Here is a 20,492-nt window from a genome sequence, read left to right as displayed (position 1 = left end):
TTTGCCCATCACAACCAATCACAGCTCCTATTAATGACCTGTAGCTCCCAGCTCCATTGACTGTAATGTTTGCAGGTTTTTTGGCGAATAACTGTAAAGCGCGGGGGTCCATGGAGTAGGAAAACTAGGCATTTCCCTGCTACTAAACTGCCAACTTATTTATAGAGTATACGTCAAGAACCTTGGGAAAATGTACACACCAATAAACATTCCACCAGTCCTGTTACATTACAAGACAAGTAAAAGAAAACCACAAAGAAAAAAAACTAACAACAAGACTCCAAAAATACCAGTAAAAAACCCATAATTGTCATTTCCTACAGCGTCTTCTGCTTCAAAAACTGGTGGGTTCAATGCATTTAAAAGGTGTGTACTTGCCCTTATTCCGCCTCCACCAGTCTAAGTTGTCAATTCCTAATAGGAAGGTTCATTGATTCGTACTGCTTTTGCCAAATTCTGACCCTTATTTCTACATTGTGCAAAAGAAATTTGGATTCATCTGCCCAGTCCATGTTATTCCACAGCTCAGTGATTACATTTTTGTGCCCTTTTGCCCATTGGAGTCTTGCGTTTTTGTTTCCCTTAGACAGCAATGGCGCTCAAAGTACTTGTTTTCTGGTATCATGCAAACTAATGTTGAGTTCTGTGATTGCAGTCAGTTTTATTCAGTGGGAGCCAACACACTTGATGCCACAGGCTCAGCAGAGCCAATAGAGATAGTTGGTATAAGTAACAACAGTGGACTTATGACATGATGCTTGTGCTTATGACACGTTGCACAGGGCCTACCGGCCTTAATAGCGCCTCCTTTACTCTGGAATGGCCTTTGTTGCAACAGTCTGCAGGCACAGCTTCTTCAGCACTTTCTTTCTTAAGGGTATATGCACATGACATCCTTTAGAATAGATGACAGCATACCTGACAGGTTTTGCAAGCAGAAGCTTCAGGAAAACGATGGCAGTGTTTTTCCTGATGCATCCTTTCTGGTGGTTTTTCAGGGTTTCTTTTGTGTATATATAAAATAGTGAGTGACTTCCAAGCAGAAGCCACCTGAAGAACGGTCAGATCACTCATTTGGAAACAAGAAGTGGTTAAAAGAAGCTCTAAAGGCAAAGCGTGTCTAAAAAGTCATTTTTACATTGCAGTACATATATTATTTTGAGTATTAAGGGTACTTTACACGCTGCGATATCGCTATTGATATCGCTAGCAAGCGTACCCGCCCCCGTCGGTTGTGCGTCACGGGCAAATCGCTGCTCGTGGCGCACAACATCGCTTACAACCATCACACATACTTACCTGCCTAGTGATATTTTTTTTTTTCAATCATTTTTCACCCAAAATAGTTTTTTTCATGTGTCAATGTATACAATAGAACCCGTAGGTTTTATATAGGGGTACAACTCCATTATTGATGGTTTATATATTTAAAGTGAACATTCATGTTTTCTATATAAAACAACTAGACATAAGATGCGGCTTTTTGCTTTGTCTTTGTTTACAATGGTTCATATATGTTTTTGTGCATAATTATCATACCTGTTATTTGTCAATTGTGAATGTTTTTTTTTTCCTCTGATATATCGGCAGGTAAACTTTATACCTGTCTATTATGCCTGATCCATCCCATGACTATGTCTAAAGGGTTAATGTTACTGACTAATTGGTCAGGAAAAGCACCTGCTACAACAGGAGTTTTTCCCACTAGTAGGATTTATAAGTGCATCACACACTTGATAGCATCACTTGACAAAGGCTACAATATGTAGCCGAAACGCGTAGCACTGTCAATATTTTTTCTACATGCTGGAAGTTTTTGTATGGAGATATTGTACATGCTTCACTTTTTAATGAACAGCAATAAACAAGTTGGAAATTTATCCTGAGTGGTGGCTGATACACTCCGAAGCGCCGGATTTTCCTTCTCTTCTTATGCCTCCTTTCTAAGGGGGCGGTTCATTCGGCGTCACTAAGCGGCCTCCCAATAGAAGCGGAGGGGTGGAGATGAGCGGGACGAACATCCTGCCCACCTCCTTCCTTCCTCATTGCGGGCGGCCGCAAGTAAGGTGATGTTCCTCATTCCTGCGGTGTCACACATAGCGATGTGTGCTGCCACAGGAACGACGAACAACCTGCATCCTGCAACAGCAACGATAATCGGGAAAGGAACGACGCGTCAACGATCAACAATTAGGTAAGTAATTTTGATCGTTAACGGTCGTTCGTGTGTTTCACACGCAACAACGTCGCTAACGAGGCCGGATGTGCGTCATGAATTCCGTGACCAAAACGTCATCTCGTTAGCGATGTCGTTGCGTGTAAAGTGGCCTTTACTTTAGCGCTTTTTCAGGTGGTTTAGGGAGTGGACCCACCAGAAAAAGATGTTGTGTACAGTCATGGCCAAAAGTTTTGAGAATGACACCAAAATTATATTTTCACATGATCTGTTGCCCTCTGGTTTTTAATTGTGTTTGTCTGATGTTTGCAATCATATTATGAGTACCAAAAGGTTATATTGACAGTTAGAATGAGTTAATGCAGCAAGTCAATATTTGCAGTGTTGACCCTTCTTCTTCAGGACCTCTGCAATTCTCCCTGGCATGCTCTCAATCAACTTCTGGACCAAATCCGGACTGATAGCTGTCCATTCTTGCATAAGCAATGCTTGCATTTTGACAGAATTTGTTGGTATTTGTTTGTCCACTCGTCTCTTGATGATTGCCCACAAGTTCTCAATGGGATTAAGATCTGGGGAGTTTCCACGCCGTGGACCCAAAATCTCTATGTTTTGTTCCATGAGCCATTTAGTGATCACCTTTGCTTTATGGCAAGGTGCTCCATCATGCTGGAAAAGGCATTGTTGGGCACAAACTGCTCCTGGACAGTTGGGAGAAGTTGCTCTTGGAGGACATTCTGGTACCATTCGTTATTCATGGCTGTGTTTTTAGGCAAGACTGTGAGTGAGCCGATTCCCTTGGCTGAGAAGCAACCCCACACATGAATCGTTTCAGGATGCTTAACAGTTGGCATGAGACAAGACTGGTGGAAGCGCTCACCTCTTCTCCTAATAAGCTGTTTTCCAGATGTCCCAAACAATCGAAAAGGGGATTCATCTGAGAAAATGACTTTACCCCAGCCCTCACCAGTCCACTCCCTGTACCTTTTGCAGATTATCAGTCAGTCCCTGATGTTTTTTCTGGAGAGAAGTGGCTTCTTTCCTGCCCTCCTTGAAACCAGGCCTTGCTCAAAGAGTCTCCGCCTCACAGTGCGTGCAGAAGCACTCCCACCAGCCTGCTGCCATTGCTGAGCTAGCTCAGCACTGCTGGTAGTCCGATCCCGCAGCTGAAACAGTTTTAAGATACGGTCCTGGCGTTTGCTAGTCCTTCTTGGGTGCCCTGGAGCCTTTTTGGCAACAATGGAAGCTCTCACCTTGAAGTTCTTGATGATGTGATAGATTGTTGACTGAGATGCAATCTTTGTAGCTGCGATACTCTTCCCTGTTAGGCCATTTTTGTGCAGAGCAATGATGGCTACACATGTTTCTTTAGAGAGAACTATGGTTAACTAAAGGGAAACAATGATACCAAGCACCAGCCTCCTTTTAAAGTGTCCAGTGGTGTCATTCTTACTTAATCATGACTGATTGATCACCAGCCCTGTCCTCATCAACACCCACACCTGTATTAATGGAACAATCACTAAAACAATATTAGCTGCTCCTTTTAAGGCAGGAATGCAATGCTGTTGAAATGTGTTTTGGGGGTTAAAGTTCATTTTCTTAGCCAATATTGACTTTGCAAGTAATTGCTGTTAAGCTGATCACTCTTTATGACATTCTGGAGTATATGCAAATTGCCATTAGAAAAACTTAAGCAGTAGACTTTGTAAAAATTAATATTTGTAGCATTTTCAAAACGTTTGGCCATGACTGTACATATAACCTTACACTTCCTTCTGTAGCTAGAAACCCTCTCTGTGTGTCCCAGTGATGTGTCATACGGGAACAAACCAGGACAAAGAGCTAGCTCCCTGTTGTGAACGATGGGAACCAGCACCCCAGTGAGACCCACTAAATTTTCTTAATGGGTACAAAATTACACTGTTCGACAAATGAAACTCCACACACTCAGCAATTCAATTGGCTGTCTGCAAGTGGAGAGGTTTTTAACCTTGGGTGGTGTTTTTACCACATTAATGTTATCTCAAATATGTGTTCACATGGGTGGAAGCATTCTTCACTCAATAAGCCTCCATGCTCCTTTAGGCCTGTTTCACACGTCAGTGATTTTGGTACGTTTGTGCTTTTTTTTAAACGTACCAGAATCACTGACATACGCAGACCCATTATAATGAATGGGTCTGCTCACACATCAGTGATTTTTCACTGCACGTGTCTCCGTGCAGCGTACCCGCGTGTGCGTGATTGCCGCACGGAGACATGTCCATTTTTTTCTGGCATCACTGATGTCCCACGGACCACGCAGTGGTGTGATCCGTGAGACACATGCCACAAAAAAACGTGCTTTTAAAATAAAAATCATTTTTACTCACCCGGCTCCAGCGATGTCCTCTGCAGCCCGTTCTGCTTGCTGTTTCTGAGCCGGCTCATTATTGTCGCGCATATTCATGATGCACGACACAGCCGAGCCGGAAGCAGCTGCTGCGGGGGTCAGCGCCGGCCGGATGCTGCACCGCAGGAGCGATCAGCACCATGGAGAGCAGGAGCGCGCACAGGTGAGTTAATCTCTAAGTGCAATCACAGGCCCCGGAAAACGGAGCCCGGATTGCACTTAGACAACCCGCGTGTGCCGTAATTCACGGCACACGTAGGGACATGTGCGTGTTTTACACGCCAGTGAAAAACGTCAGTGTTTTTCCCTAACGTGTGAAACGGGCCTTATGTGGTTGAACTCTTTGCCCTTTCTTTCTAAAGGCGGTACTCTCTTGTGTATGGGTTCATCTACTTCACTTGGTACAGACTATAATGGCTGTAGTGCTGGCTGGAACTTTTGCTTAGCTGCAATGTGGAATGCTTTATAGCCTTTGCAATATCATACTGAGTGTTACTCACTCCCACTTTTAGCTAGCTATGATGCAGATGTCTGAATTTAATATTGGGAAACTGAAACCTGTTACGCTCTTTGTATACACTGAAGTTCGTGGGCATGCATATTACTGCTGCCTGTACAGTGTCCCATGACTCAGCCATACCACCAACAAAACAGGCAGTAACGCATTAAAAGACACAACTTAACTTGTAAAGCATAGACAGACAACATTGCTGGAACTATGCAGCGAGAACATAAGTGAAAGTATGTTATACAACATATACACAGTTAAACACAATGTATATCATGCTATGTTATATCATCGCATGCTATGGCAAATTGGATAGCATAATTAGGCATTTCAAGTTAGGTAACTAGGTGGTATCTCCACCACATTCGGTTCAACAGTAAATAAGCTTCCGCAACTAACAAATGATATGATAATCCAAAACAGTCCAGAAAACATTTTTGGATTGGTGAATGGACATTGAAACTTTATAATAGGAAGGTCTGTAGACCAGAACAAACAAGTCAAAACCAAAACTGCAGAATACCCAAAGCAAATAAATTAAGCAACAGAATTATTGCAGGACTAATGCCCAAGTTAAACTTATTCACCCCTTCACCCCCAGCCTGTTTTCACCTTCTGGATCGGGCCATTTGTTTCAATTCTGACCAGTGTCACTTTATGATGTAGTAACTCTGGAACGCTTCAATGGATTCCAGTGATTTTCTAAGACTGTTTTTTTGTGACATATTGTACTTTATGTTAGAGGTAATTTTAGGATTTTTTTTTGTTTATTTGTTTAAATATGAGAAATTTGGCTAAAATATAGAAAATTTTGCAAATTTCAAACTTTTACATGTCTACTTTACATCAGCACATTTTTTGAAACTTAATTTTGTTTTTGTTAGGAAGTTAGAAGAGTTAAAGGTTTATCATTTTCCCAACAAAATTTATTAAACCATTTTCTTAAAGGACCACATCACATTTCAAGTGACTTTAAGATTCCTTTGTGACAGAAAATACCCAAAAGTGACACCATCATAAAAACTGCATTCCTCAAACTGCTCAAAACCACATCCAAGAAGTTTATTAACCCTTCAAGTGCTTTACAGGAACTAAAGCAATGCACATGCGGGTGTTAGAGGCACATGATGGCTAATCAGATCAGCTGACCTGTACAGGTTAAGATGTGGGCTCGGTGTGCGAGCCCGCATCAAAGCAAGGTACACCACCTAGGACGTACCAGTGGGTCCAAGGTTGTGAAGGGGTTAAGGGGGCCTGACTTTATATTCATGCTGCCCCAACTATCAAAAGCATGAATCAGAGATTTGTTGTACAATTATAGATGGGCATGTTTTACTGTGAAACTATGACATCCACGCCAATCCCATCTACTCCTGCTTTGCTTTTGGCTGATGCAGAGTAACTATTCAGGAGTCCTGTTTCAGTCTTGGGACTTGTGCCTCTTGCCAGTCTAGTAACTATGTGGTTAATTCTGGCAGTACTGGGTGTGGCTGGAATCTATTTAAACCTATGAGGGCCAGTTCTCACTGACAGTCTATATTTGTGCTTCCTGGTTTACCTGTGGGGTGTGTTTCATTCTGATTTACCCTGTTCTCTGACCTCGGCTAGTTAATGATGTTTCTTCTGCTTCTTGATTTTGTACCTCTCTGATGGTGACCTTTTGGCTTTGACCCTGCTTGACGACCCTTCTACCAGTTTGCACCACCAAAAAGCAGCTGACTCTATTGCCCTTGTCCAGGGGCCCCTGTGTAAGTCAAGATCTCTATACAGCGACTAAAAGGTGAAGGCTAGGGTAACCCCCGGGCTATTGGAAATGGAGTAGTTTGCTCCAGGCCTGTTCATAGCAGTCATTTTGGAGCTGCCAAGTGACTATAAACTCTGATCACGAGACAGAAATGCTGTGACAGTTCAGAGAAAACATAGTTTGAAAAGCCAGCTGGGAACTATAGGGAGAGGCCTGACTACTCCAATTACATCACTGGCCAGCTTCTACCCACCCAGCTGATGATGACTGACAAGTATCTTCCAGGTATGTATATACAGTGCCTACAAGTAGTATTCAACCCCCTGCAGATTTAGCAGGTTTACACATTCGGAATTAACTTGGCATTGTGACATTTGGACTGTAGATCAGCCTGGAAGTGTGAAATGCACTGCAGCAAAAAAGAATGTTATTTCTTTTTTTATTTTTTTTAAATTGTGAAAAGTTTATTCAGAGGGTCATTTATTATTCAACCCCTCAAACCACAAGAATTCTGTTTGGTTCCCCTAAAGTATTAAGAAGTATTTCAGGCACAAATAACAATGAGCTTCACATGTTTGGATTAATTATCTCTTTTTCCAGCCTTTTCTGACTAATTAAGACCCTCCCCAAACTTGTGAACAGCACTCATACTTGCTCAACATGGGAAAAACAAAGTAGCATTCCAAGGCCATCAGAGACAAGATCGTGGAGCGTCACAAGGCTGGCAAGGGGTACAAAACCCTTTCCAAGGAGTTGGGCCTACCTGTCTCCACTGTTGGGAGCATCTGTTTTTCAGCACAAAAAGTCACATATTTGCAAAATGTTGTAAAAATTGAACCAAAAAGCAAACATACCCAAAAATACGTCAGAGGGGACTGAAAAGGAATTCAGATAAATAATGTATAATGTGATGTTTCACTGTTTAATGTATGCATGACTTATTATAATGTTTATACTGTGCTGTGAGGAGACTGGATTTTGCCCAGCAAGAGACAATAGGGAAAGTTAGAGTTAAGTGTTGGGACTAGCCCACAGTGGGAGGAGTTAAATCCTAGGGAAAGATTCCATCTAGAAAGTTAATGAAAATATAGTGAACGATAGATATGGACAGATAGTCTGTAGGTCATGAGGATTGCATATAGGTGGTGACTTGTGGAAGAAAATGAAGAAAGGAGACTGAAGTTGAGATAACATGATGCTTAACTACTGACTGAGACATGGAACACTAGAAAACACTGAGGCTAGAGACCAGCCTTCATACAGAGTGGGCCCAGACAGAACGATCTGGAGGACAGGACTTTAGTGGCCAGGCCCCCAATAGTCAAGGTATCGGTTAATACTAAATGGTTTTGAATGAAGTCGGCTTTCTCAGACAAAGTCTGCCCAAATATCCAAGAGCATAAGGCTCTACTCTGACACTACCCCTTACCCCTTCCTCTACAAGGAGAAGAGACGTGAAAACGAAAGCATCAGGGAGCACAAGACTCTATTCTGGCCATGGTAACAAAATAGATACCTTCCTCTACAAGTAGATTGGATATGGAGCTGCTAGAAGAAAAGGTGACCGTTACAAGTTGGACTGTAGCGTTGGGCTGGATTGCATTGAAACTCACAGTACCAGTAAGATCAGAAGAAACCCAGTGGGAAGTAAGACTGTGTCTAAATATGTCTTGCTCAATTGAAACGTGCTGGTAGATATGTGCCCGCTATCTGTTGTGAAAAGTTGTTGCAGAAGATGAAGCATTGAGTAAAGTACTGTTGTTTAAAATGTACTTGTGTTCTCCTTGTGAGTACAAGTCATCATTTGGTCCTGGCAAGCCAATATCAGTGATAATATGCGGCCTGCCTGGGTTCACAGCCCACACCACACAAGTCGACAAACTTAGCCAGGAACAGCTCTTTCATGTAGCATGCTGGGGTGTCTGAAGGAAAACCTGATTGGCTGTGCTACAGCATGTAATGTAATCGCTGCAAAGCATTAGGAGTAAGTCCACTCGCTATGCACGAGGTCATGTGATACTTCTGCAGAAGCTGCAATCTTGTGTAAAAGGGTAGTCACCATTTTAAGTGATTCACGTAAAGCTAATATTGTTAATATTCACTGGCATGAGCACATTTGTAAAAATATGACATGAATTTGATTTGATTAAGATAGATTCACTCATTTCATTTGTACCAACTAATGAATATTTTAATGAAAAAAATATAGTCCTTAGGAGAACTGAAGGCTTGTGTAACCTTCTTCTTGAATAAAAAATTTCAATAAACAACCATATATGTTTCTAGTTCAAAACTGGAGAATTCAGAGCAAGCATGATGTGATGCCGCGGCCCGCTATGCTACATTCCGCACCTCCGCTTTTCACGCTTTCCTGTTGAGCACATCTTCTTTGGTCTGCTTCACTCTACACTGAGGCTGCCTCATGTTGTGACAATACACTGTGCATCACTCAAAGCTTAGTCAGCACCTATGGAGATGCACTTTGTGAGGTCACGGCATGTGCCACAACAGCACAAAATCGCAACAAAAATGCATTTGGCACTAAAATGCGTCTCTCCTCCTGTACCTGTCTGTGTCTTGTACTGTTTATGATTATTGTACTTGTCCCTATTATGTATACCCCTTTCACATGTAAAGCGCCATGGAAATGATGGCGCTATAATAATAAATTATAATAATAATAATAATAATAATAATAAAAGAACCATCGGCATGTAGTAAAACAAACTGAAGATGACATGTGGAAGAAGGAACCGCAAGGGAAGGCAAAAAGAAGAAGTGAGGGAAAGCAGATGGCGTGCTGCAGTGGTAGTGGTGAGGTGAGTATTATTGATATTTTTTAACCTTTTGCCAGCTCTTTATCATTTGGCAGAATAGCAGCCTCAAGCTAGCCTCCATATTGCTGAATTTGTGGGGAGCAAATTGCAAAAAATCTTCGTATTGTGGAAAAACTAATTTTTGCAAGAATTCAATTTTGCTTGAATGAATTTGCTGATTGCTAACTTCTACTAGTAGATAATGATTTATTAATACTGTATATGTAAGAACAGTACTGGATGGCTGTAAAACAATATATACAATAAATTATTTAAATAAGTAGTAATCAGTTAATGATTATACAAAGTTCTATTAGGCTATGGATGATGTGCAACTTGATATGAAGAACTTAAGGCTGCTTTATACGTTTCAATTAATCGTGCAATCGCATTTGCGTTCGCACCTGCCCCCATCGTTTGTGCGGCACGGGCAATTTGTTGCCTGTGTCGCACAATGTTATAACCCCCCGTCACACATACTTACCTCTCTAATGACCTCGCTGTGGGCGGCGAACATCCACTTCCTGAAGGGGGAGGGACGTTCGGCGTCACCGCAACGTCACACAGTGGCCGCATAATAGTAGCGGAGGGGCGGAGATGAGCGGGATGTAAACATCCCACCCACCTCCTTCCTTCCGCATTGCCGGCGGCCGCAGGTAAGCTGCAGTTCATCGTTCCCGGGTGTCACACATAGCGATGTGTGCTGCCTCGGAAACATTGAACAACCAAACGTTCGATTTTTAGAAAATGAGCGAGGTGTAAACGAGCAACGATAAGGTGAGTATTTTTGCTCGATCACACTCGCTTGTAGCTGTCACACGCTACGATATATCAAACGATGCTGGATGTGCGTCACTTACGACGTGACCCTGACGACATATTGTTAGATATATCGTAGCGTGTAAAGCCCGCTTTAATGTCGTATTGTGCAACGTTGCATCTACGGTAATATTTGCCAAAATACAATCCACATCTGTTGGATTTTTGGTTGCAGGTTACTAGTCGAACAAATGTTTTGGTCATGATATTCATCTACGACTGCACAAAACTACCCAAACCGTATGGTTTTATTTTGTGCAAGTTTTTTTGTTTACATGTTTTCTGAATTACAAATCCAAAGAACATATTATAGCTTGTATGTGGAAATTCGGCAAGGAAAGGTGCTGGTATTTCTAACCACCTGAAACCAATGAATGTGCCCATTGTGGGTGACAGGTGTAATAGGACGCTGTGTTGTGGCTGTTTAACGTAACCTGCTTAATTCCAGCAATTCCACCGAGTCCTAGTTAAATCTGGAGTCTTTATTTCAGCCTAAGATTGAAGGGATAGGAGGTGCTTCCCCCGGTCTATCACAATGCCCATCAGCTCATAAAAAAGGGGAAATTTGTAAAAGAATAACCAAGATAAAGCGCAGAGAAGAGTCAAAATGTCTCAAAAGAAGCAAATAAAGAAATATTTCAGTTGCATTGGCAATGCTAGTAACAGACAGAAAGGATCGAATAACACTTTTTTATGTCATTCTGCCACAATTTTCACAAAATCAAGTTAAAATTGGGATGTTTTGCAGAGGCTATGGTAACATAAAAGTAGTATAGTAAAGAATGATGAAAGTTGACACAATAATATCAACATCAATCTGTTATCCTACAGTTCTGATCCAGAGGAAATGGTTTTAATGTAGATGAAAGTTGAGCGTCCGGACTGTATACTTATATTACAAAGGAAAAAAAAGAGATTGAATCAGCTCACACATGAAAGTGCTCTGTACACAAAACTCCAGCATGTAGAGAAGTAGAAAAAACAGCACTAGTCCAAGAAGTTTATTCAATATGACAAAATCCAGAAGCCTGAGGCAGTGATTGAGGACCACACGGGTCAGAAACGCGTTGCCTTTACACCTAGCTTTGATCTGTACCAATGTGCTTTAATCTTATTTTCCATCTAGATTATATCTTATTGAATAAACTGGGACTAGTGCTGTTTTATTCTACGTTTCTGTATACTTATATTAGCTCATTTAATTGAATATAGGAGGAAGGTATATCTCAGTATACCCACAGCAGACTGAGATAGTACTGGATAGAACTGCAAATATATTGCTGCTCTAATGCATCATGGGATTTATAGCAGAGCATAAAGCAGGGGTCTCACACACGTGGCTCGTGCGACCCCTGAGGCTGTCATCTGCGACCCATGGGTCACTGGAGATCGCAAGGTATCCCCAGGACATCAGAGAGCACTCCAGTGCCTCTTAATGACATCACACTGGAGTACAGTCAACCACATGCGACTCCTGAGACTGTAATTTGCGGCCTGTGGGGAATTGGAGCTCCCAAGGCTTCCCCGGGATAGCAGAGAGCACTCCAGTGCTGCTTAATGCCATCATGGTGGAGTACAGTGAGCCACAAGTGAACCCCAGGCTGTAATCTGAGGCCCACAGGGTACTGGAGCTCTCAAGGTATCCCTGGGATAGCAGAGAACATACCAGTGCCTCTTAGGCTACTTTCACACATTTGGTTTGAGCAGTGCGGCTCAATCCGGCTGTGAAACCTATGCAACGGATGCGGCGAAAACACCGCATCCTTTGCATAAGTTTTTACATGCGGCCCGTCCGTTTTTTTCCGGTTGCGGCATGCTACTGAGCATGCGCAGTGGAAGAAACCGCATGCGGAGGCCGGATGCAGTTTTTTCCGCATCGCGCCGCATCCGGCGTCCATAGACATGCATTGAAAAATGCGCTGCAGCGGCCGGATGCGTTTTTTTTGCCGGAGCAAAAAACGTGCCAGGGAACGTTCCATTTTGGCCGCGGCATCGGCTAAATCTGCCGCATGCGGCAAAAACCGGACTGAACGCAAGCCCATGCGGCACAATACGGCACTAATGTAAGTCTATGCAAAAAAAACGCGATCGGCGGTAAAAAAACGGTTGCGTTTTTTCTGCAGAGCGCCGTATTGTGCCGCAGAGCAAAAACCGGATGTGTGAAAGTAGCCTTAATGACATCATACTGGAGTACAGTGAGCCACATATGCTCCTTCCATGCTGGAATTTGCAGCCCGTGGGGCACTGGACCTCCCAAGGCATCCCTGGGATAGCAGAGAGTACTCCAGTGCCCCTTAATGACATCACGCTGGAGTACAGTAAGCCACATGTGGCCCCCCTGTAGGAACATGGGCACAAAGATCTCTGCAGCCTGGTGAGATTAATGATTTTCCACTGGCCTATGCTGGCCACAGAAATAATACCAACATAGAAATTGAAAACTGGAGCACTGGTTCCCGGGAGGAAGCCTTAAGCAGGCTTTACACACTGCGATATCGGTCCCGATATCGCTAGTGTGGGTACCCGCCCCTATCTGTTGCGCGACACGGGCAAATCGCTGCCCGTGCCACACAACATCGCCCAGACCCGTCACACATACTTACCTGCCCGGCGACGTCTCTGTGACCGGCAAACCGCCTCCTTTCTAAGGGGGCGGTCCGTGCGGCGTCACAGCGACGTCACTGAGCGGCCACCCAATAGCAGCGGAGGGGCAGAGCTAAGCGGGACGTAACATCCCGCCCACCTCCTTCCTTCCGCATAGCGGCCGGGAGGCAGGTAAGGAGAGCTTCCTCATTCCTGCGGTGTCACACTGAGCGATGTGTGCTGCCGCAGGAACGAGGAACAACCTCGTTACTGCTGCAGTAACGATTTTTGAGAATGGACCCCCATGTCACCGATGAGCGATTTTGCACGTTTTTGCAACGATGCAAAATCGCTCATTGGTGTCACATGCAACGGCATCGCTAATGCGGCCGGATGTGCGTCACCAATTCCGTGACCCCAACGAGTTCGCATTAGCGATGTCGTAGCGTGTAAAGCCCCCTTTAGAGAGAGGGACCAGCTCTGGAAGAGACAAGGGGGAGGAGGAGGAAGTGGTGCAGTGAGCCGGATGAGGGACCGGAAGAGAAGCAGGGGCACGAAGCAGAGCAGCAGTTGGGGAACGTGCAGACAGAGGGGAAGAAGGAAGCTTACCCTGCGGGAGGCTGGTGTGGCAGCAGGCCGGTTCCGGAGTTGGCTGCGCAGGTAGTATGCAAGACCCTTCAGGCCTCGACACCGTCCAGTGAGGCCCCCGCTACGCCGGTCAAGGCCCTCCAGGCCCCCACACCTTCCAGCGAGGCCCCCGCTACGCCAGTCAAGACCCTCCAGACCCCCGTACCATCCAGCGAGACCCCCGCTGCGCCGGTCAAGATCTCCAAGACCCTCACTATGCCAATTAAGATCTCCAAGAGACCCACTACGCCAGTAAAGACCTCCATTACGCCGGTCAAGACCCCCAATCCAGACTACGTGGGCAAGCTGCAGACGTCGCCAGGCAAGATAGCTAGCCGTGGGTGACCTGTATGCGCCAGGCTGTTACCTTCCGCTTGGCTGTGGGGTACTTAATGCGGGGATGGTGATGATAGTGGTTTGAGCTTGGCATCCAGTGCAACTTAGTGACTGTAAGCCACAGAGATGTAGGGTTAGTGGCTAGGGACTACGGACATAGACCCTGACTGGTCCAGATCCTTTCCTATAGTGGGTAACGTGGGCCACATGTTAGTAGAAGGAGTGTTACTTCCTTGAAGTCTGATATACTGAGAATTTATTGATTGCTATTGTTAAGAACTGAGAATACTGTAAATCTTCCCTTGTGATAAGCAACCCCTGTATTATTCAAACCCTGCTTGTGGATTAATACATTTTGCTGCATCACCACTGTGTGTTCCTTCTTTGTGTGCTGCATCTGGATCTTGCTCTCATTACACCCCCATGCTGTAATATGTGGTCCGCGGGGCACTGGAGCTCCCAAGGCATCTCTGGAATAGCAAAGAGAACTCCAATGCCTCTTAATGATATCATGTTGGAGTACAGTGTGTCAGAGCGCATTGCATTGGAGAGGATGTGTTTCTTTCCTCTTTTGCTGATAGATTACCGATCTTAAGTCAATATAGAGAGTAGTTTTTTTTCACCTCTCTCCAATATATGCTGTTCATGATATGGCGCAAAAGGACGTCACTTCCTACAAACTGCTGCACATGTACGGCACAAGGTTAGCACCAGCTCCCAAGTAGAGCATGCACCATCATCATTAGGTGTCAACTGTACAACTGTACATCACAGCTGACACCCTGCTGCAATGGCCACAATCGGTATTAGCAGCAATCGCGGCCATTCAGTTCCTTAGATACCACTGTCAATAGTGACAGTAGTAGCTACATGGTTATTTGAAGGACACGGCTCCCTCTTCAAGTCTAGTCACATGAATAAGGGGTACCAATAGTTGTCATGGCAATCCAAGGCTAAGTAAAAGCCTTAGGCCACCATAGCTGGCTGACCCAATGAGGTCCTGAAATAATCGGGATCTAAAAGGGAAGTGTTAGTGTAAGCGCTTGCTCACATGGTGTATAGCAATAACATGGCTGAGTGCTATTCGAAGTTTTATTAAATAACCCTAAGTCTAATGTTATATTATGCAGCAGTGCTGATCAGCGCATTTTTTCTCATATTGATTCGACATGAGAAAAATAAAATGCAGGATGTTGCAATATGCAGTGTTTATCGGACGGTGTTCCCCATATAAGTCTATAGGTGTGTGCAAAACATTGGACTGCACTCGAATTTTATGCGAGAGCAGTCCGAATTAAGCAGACACAGACAATGGAGAATGTGGAGAAATTAATCACTCCATCCTCTCTGCACCTATGATCTGATTCTTACATGTGAGAGAATGAGATCACAGTATAATGACACTCGGCTCACGCTCACAGCAAAGTCTGAGCAAGTGTCATTACCGTAATTAATCCAATCCTCTGTAAAAAGAGAATCATTGCTTGTTTTAGCGCAGCCTAAAACTGACAGATGTAATATCCTACAGAAAACATGCATTGCAGAGTATTCGATCAGAAGAGACTGATGGGCACACTTGAATTGGCCAATTTATTTGCTAAAGGGTGCTTTACACGCTGCAACATCGCTAACGATATATCGTTGGGGTCATGGTGTTTGTGACTCACATCCGGCGTCGTTAGCAACATCGCAGCGTGTGACACCAATGAACGACCTAAAACGATCACAAAAGAGGTAAATATCGTTGGTATTGGAGAGGTCGCTCCAACACCAAAAATCGTTGACAGGTGAGTAGCGAGGTTCTTTGTCGTTCCTGCGGCAGCACACATCGCTATGTGTGACACCGCAGGAACGAGGAAACTCAACATACCTGGGCCCCGCCGGCAATGCGAAAGGAAGGAGGTGGGCGGGATGTTTGGCCCGCTCATCTCCGCCCCTCCTCTGCTATTGGGCGGCCACTTAGTGACGTCGCTATGACGCCAAACGAACTGCCCCCTTAGAAAAGAGGCGATTCGCCGGTCACAGCGACGTCGCTAGGCAGGTAAGTTGTGTGACGGGTGTTAGCGATGTTGTGCGGCCACGGACAGCGATTTGCCCGTGACGCACAACCGATGGGGCGGGTACGCTCGCTAGCGATATTGGTACCGATATCGCAGCGTGTAAAGTACCCTTAAGTACCTTCATTTTTCTAAGTATATTTCAGGTAGCATTAATGCATTTTAAATTTCACAGATTCTATGTTTGCAAATAACTTACAGACTGCTGCTGTACTCTGTTTGTGCTTCATGTAGTTATAGCAGCTTTCACCTGTTCACACTTACTATGTTCTATTTGGTGTTGCAGTTTTTTTCATTTCTAACTAGATTAGGCAAGTAAAAGTGACACAAAGTGAGTAAGTAAAAATCTAAAAAAAAAGTATGAAAAAAACAAGGAAAAACAATGTTTTTCCACTAATACACTATTTTACTTAATGAAAGTAAACAAAAAAAGGACAAATTTGGTTTTGTCGCAATAAAAAGATATAACGAATCAAGCAATAAAACGCTACGATAAACAATATTATGAACACTGTGAAAAATAAATAAAAACATATTAAAAATGAAGCTTTTTCATTATGCTCACACAAAAAAGGAATAAAAAGTCTTCAAAAAGTCATACAGAAAAAGAAGGTATCGCTGAAAAATTAATCACATCCTGCAATGAAACCTGTCAACTTCAAAGGTTTTTTTTTATGTGAAACCCATTTACCTGACCAAGTTTGAGACCCCTGGCATAGAGAAATAAAATGTTACATTATTGATTGCAACAGGACACTTGTGACAAGCGAGCCGCGCTTTTAGCGGAGTGTGAATAATACAAGATGGACCTAGAGAGATGAAGTATAAATAAATATACAGGATTGATGTTTGGTGTCAATTAATAAAATAGTTCTTACCACACCCAGTTGGAGTTCTCCAGTCCCCTACTTCAATTCCCAGTGCTTGACACACAAGAGCGTAAGCTTGGATAGCCTGGCAAAGGCTGGTGCCGTTATCTCTGGCGCCACAAAGGTCATAGACACAGCTATGGACAAAGGCAGTGGGGTCCAGGACAGTGCCACAATCCCAAAGCGGACTCCCGGTAAGGTTAATAAATCCACAATATTCAGAGGTAAAGTAAAGTGATTCCATTGCTGTGTCACATAAGCTACAGTTATCGACACATCCAGAAGAGCATTTCCAGTCTGGGTGGTAGACTCTCCAACTCTCCCCAAGATCTATTACAGAGACTGCGAGTCTTCCGTCTGAGCGAAGAGTGTCATCCTCTGGATTTTTGTTGTAGTTTCCACACATTCCACAAGTAGAATTAATGTAGGTTCCTGGGACTGATATAGAGGCATAATGTTCCCCATCATAAATTACTAATAAGCCAAAATCTGTCTCCACAGCTGTCGATAAACCACTTTGATAAATTTTTATGGCTCCAAATTCCAGTGTTACTGGAAGAGAAAATATCAAATTGTTTACCTGCAAAGAAAAATACAGAATGACATTAAACCTCAAGACCCATCTCTTCCAACAAGCCTACAACCCACATTAACCCTCAGTTCAGTACACCACTGCGCAACCAACTGTCTTCTCACCTACTGTACCATCACCCATTCCCTGTAGACTGTGAGCCCTCGCGGGCAGGGTCCTCTCTCCTCCTATACCAGTCTGTTTTGTACTGTTAATGATTGTTGTACGTATACCCTCTTTCACTGGCGCTACAATAATAAATAATAATAAATATGAGAATATCTAAGTGGCTTAAATGGAATCTGAGAGTGCATCTCAATAAATTAGAATATCATCAAAACGTTAATTTATTTCAGTAATTCAATACAAAAAGGGAAACGCGTATATTATATAGAGTCTTTACACACAAAGGGATCTATTGCTATATATTATATAGAGTTATTACACACAGAGGGATCTATTCCTATATATTATATAGAGTCATTACACACAGAGGGATCTATTCCTATATATTATATAGAGTCTTTACACACAAAGGGATCTATTCCTATATATTATATAGAGTCTTTACACACAAAGGGATCTATTCCTATATATTATATAGAGTTATTACATACAGAGGGATCTATTCCTATATATTATATAGAGTCATTACACACAGAGGGATCTATTCCTATATATTATATAGAGTCATTACACACAGAGGGATCTATTCCTATATATTATATAGAGTCATTACACACAGAGGGATCTATTCCTATATATTATATAGAGTCTTTACACACCCAGAGGGATCTATTCCTATATATTATATAGAGTCATTACACACAGAGGGATCTATTCCTATATATTATATAGAGTCATTACACACAGAGGGATCTATTCCTATATATTATATAGAGTCATTACACACAGAGGGATCTATTCCTATATATTATATAGAGTCTTTACACACCCAGAGGGATCTATTCCTATATATTATATAGAGTCATTACACACAGAGGGATCTATTTCTATATATTATATAGAGTCATTACACACAGAGGGATCTATTTCAAGTATTTCCATTAATGGTGATGATTATGGCTTACAGCCAATGAGAACCCAAAAGTCATTATCTCAGAAAATTAGAATATTATAGCAGACCATCTGAAAAAATTATTTTAAACTTAGAAATGTTGGTGCCTACTGAAAAGTCTGTACAATAAATGCCTCAGTACTTGGTCGGGGCTCCTTTTGCATGAATTACTGCATCAATGCGGCGTAGCATGGAGGTGATCAGCCTGTGGCACTGCTGAGGTGTTATGGAAGCCCAGGTTGCTTTGATAGCAGCCTTCAACTCATCTGCATTGTTGGGTCTGGTGTCTCTCATCTTCCTCTTGACTATATTCTATAGATTCTCTATGGGGTTTAGGTCAGGCACGTTTGCTGGGTCAATCAAGCACAGTGATACTGTGGTTATTAAAGCAGGTATTGGTACTTTTGGCAGTGTGGGCAGGTGCAAAGTCCTGCGAGCAAATTAAATTTCCATCTTCAAAAAGCTTGTTGGCAGAGGGAAGCATGAAGTGCTCTAAAATTTCCTGGTAGATGGCTGCGCTGACTTTGGTCTTGATAAAACACAGTGGACATACACCAGCAGATGACATGGCTCCCCAAACTATCACTGATTGTGGAAACTTCACACTAGGCCTCAAGCAGCTTGGATTCTGTGCCTCTCCACACATGAAATTTACTTTCATCTGAAAAAAAACACCTTGGACCACTGAGCTAGAGTCCAGTTCTTTTCTCCTTGGCCCAGGTAAGACACTTCTGGCACTGTCTATTGCTCGTGACTGGCTTCACACGAAAAATGCGACAGTTGTAGCCCATGTCCTGGATACGTCTGTGTGTGGTGACTCTTGAAGTATTGACTCCTTGTGAACCTCCCCCAAATTTTTGAATGGCCTTTTCTTAATCCTTTCAAGGCTGCGGTTAACCCGGTTGCTTGTGCACCTTTGTCTACCACACTTTTTCCTTCCGCTCTACTTCCCATTAATATGCTTAGATACAGCACTCTGTGAACAGCAAGCCTCTTTAGCAATGACGTTTTGTGGCTTACCCTCCTTGTGGAGTGTGTCAATGACTGCTTTCTGGACATTTGTCAAGTCAGCAGTCTTCCCCTGGGATCATTTTAAACACTTCGGGGCACTTTGCACACTACGACATCGCAAGCCGATGCTGCGATGCTGAGCGCGATAGTCCCTGCCCCCGTCGCAGCTACGATATCATGGTGATAGCTGCCATAGCGAACATTATCGCTACGGCAGCTTCACATGCACTCACCTGCCCTGCGACGTCGCTCTGGCCGGCGAACCGCCTCCTTATTAAGGGGGCGGGTTATGCAGCGTCATAGCGACGTCACACGGCAGGCGGCCAATAGAAGCGAAGGGGCGGAGATGAGCCGGACATAAACATCCCACCCACCTCCGTCCTTCCGCATAGCCGGCATGAGCCGCAGGACGCAGGTAGGAGATGTTCCTCGATCCTGTGGCTTCACACACAGCAATGTGTGATGCCGCTGGAACGAGGAACAACATCGTAACATCGGTATTTCCCAATTAATGGAAATGACCGATGCTACACCAATGATACGATTACGACGCTTTTGCGCTTGTTAATCGTATCATAAAGGATTTGCACACTACAATGTAGAGAGCGACGCCGGATGTGCGTCACTTTCGATTTGACCCCACCGACATCGCACCTGCGATGTCGTAGTGTGCAAAGTGCCCCTTAGGAAGCCTTTGCAGATGTTTTGTGGTAATTATTCTAATTTTCTGAGATAATGACTTTTGGGTTTTCATTGGCTGTAAGTCTTGATCATCATTAACAGAAATAAACACATGACATAGATCCCTCTGTGTGTAATGACTCTATATAATGTATGCATTTCCCTTTTTTGTATTGAATTACTGAAATAGACTAACTTTTTGATGATGTTCTAATTTATTG

The 20,492-nt window shown here is 43.4% G+C and overlaps 1 protein-coding gene across 1 annotated transcript in view; it reads right to left on the bottom strand.

Annotated features, from left to right (window-relative positions):
• The window catches only part of TECTA (tectorin alpha), a 188,032-nt gene that overhangs the window by 114,377 nt on the left and 53,163 nt on the right, over positions 1-20,492 (bottom strand). The window contains exon 7 of the mRNA XM_075327274.1: positions 16,940-17,510. Coding sequence (XP_075183389.1) covers positions 16,940-17,510 — 571 coding nt within the window. The remainder of the gene's footprint in view (positions 1-16,939; positions 17,511-20,492) is intronic.

The sequence above is a fragment of the Anomaloglossus baeobatrachus genome, chromosome 11, assembly GCF_048569485.1.
Source record: "Anomaloglossus baeobatrachus isolate aAnoBae1 chromosome 11, aAnoBae1.hap1, whole genome shotgun sequence".
Taxonomy (NCBI): domain Eukaryota; kingdom Metazoa; phylum Chordata; class Amphibia; order Anura; family Aromobatidae; genus Anomaloglossus; species Anomaloglossus baeobatrachus.
The sequence above is the reverse complement of the archived record's forward strand: the minus strand, read 5'-3'. Positions and strand labels throughout refer to the sequence as shown.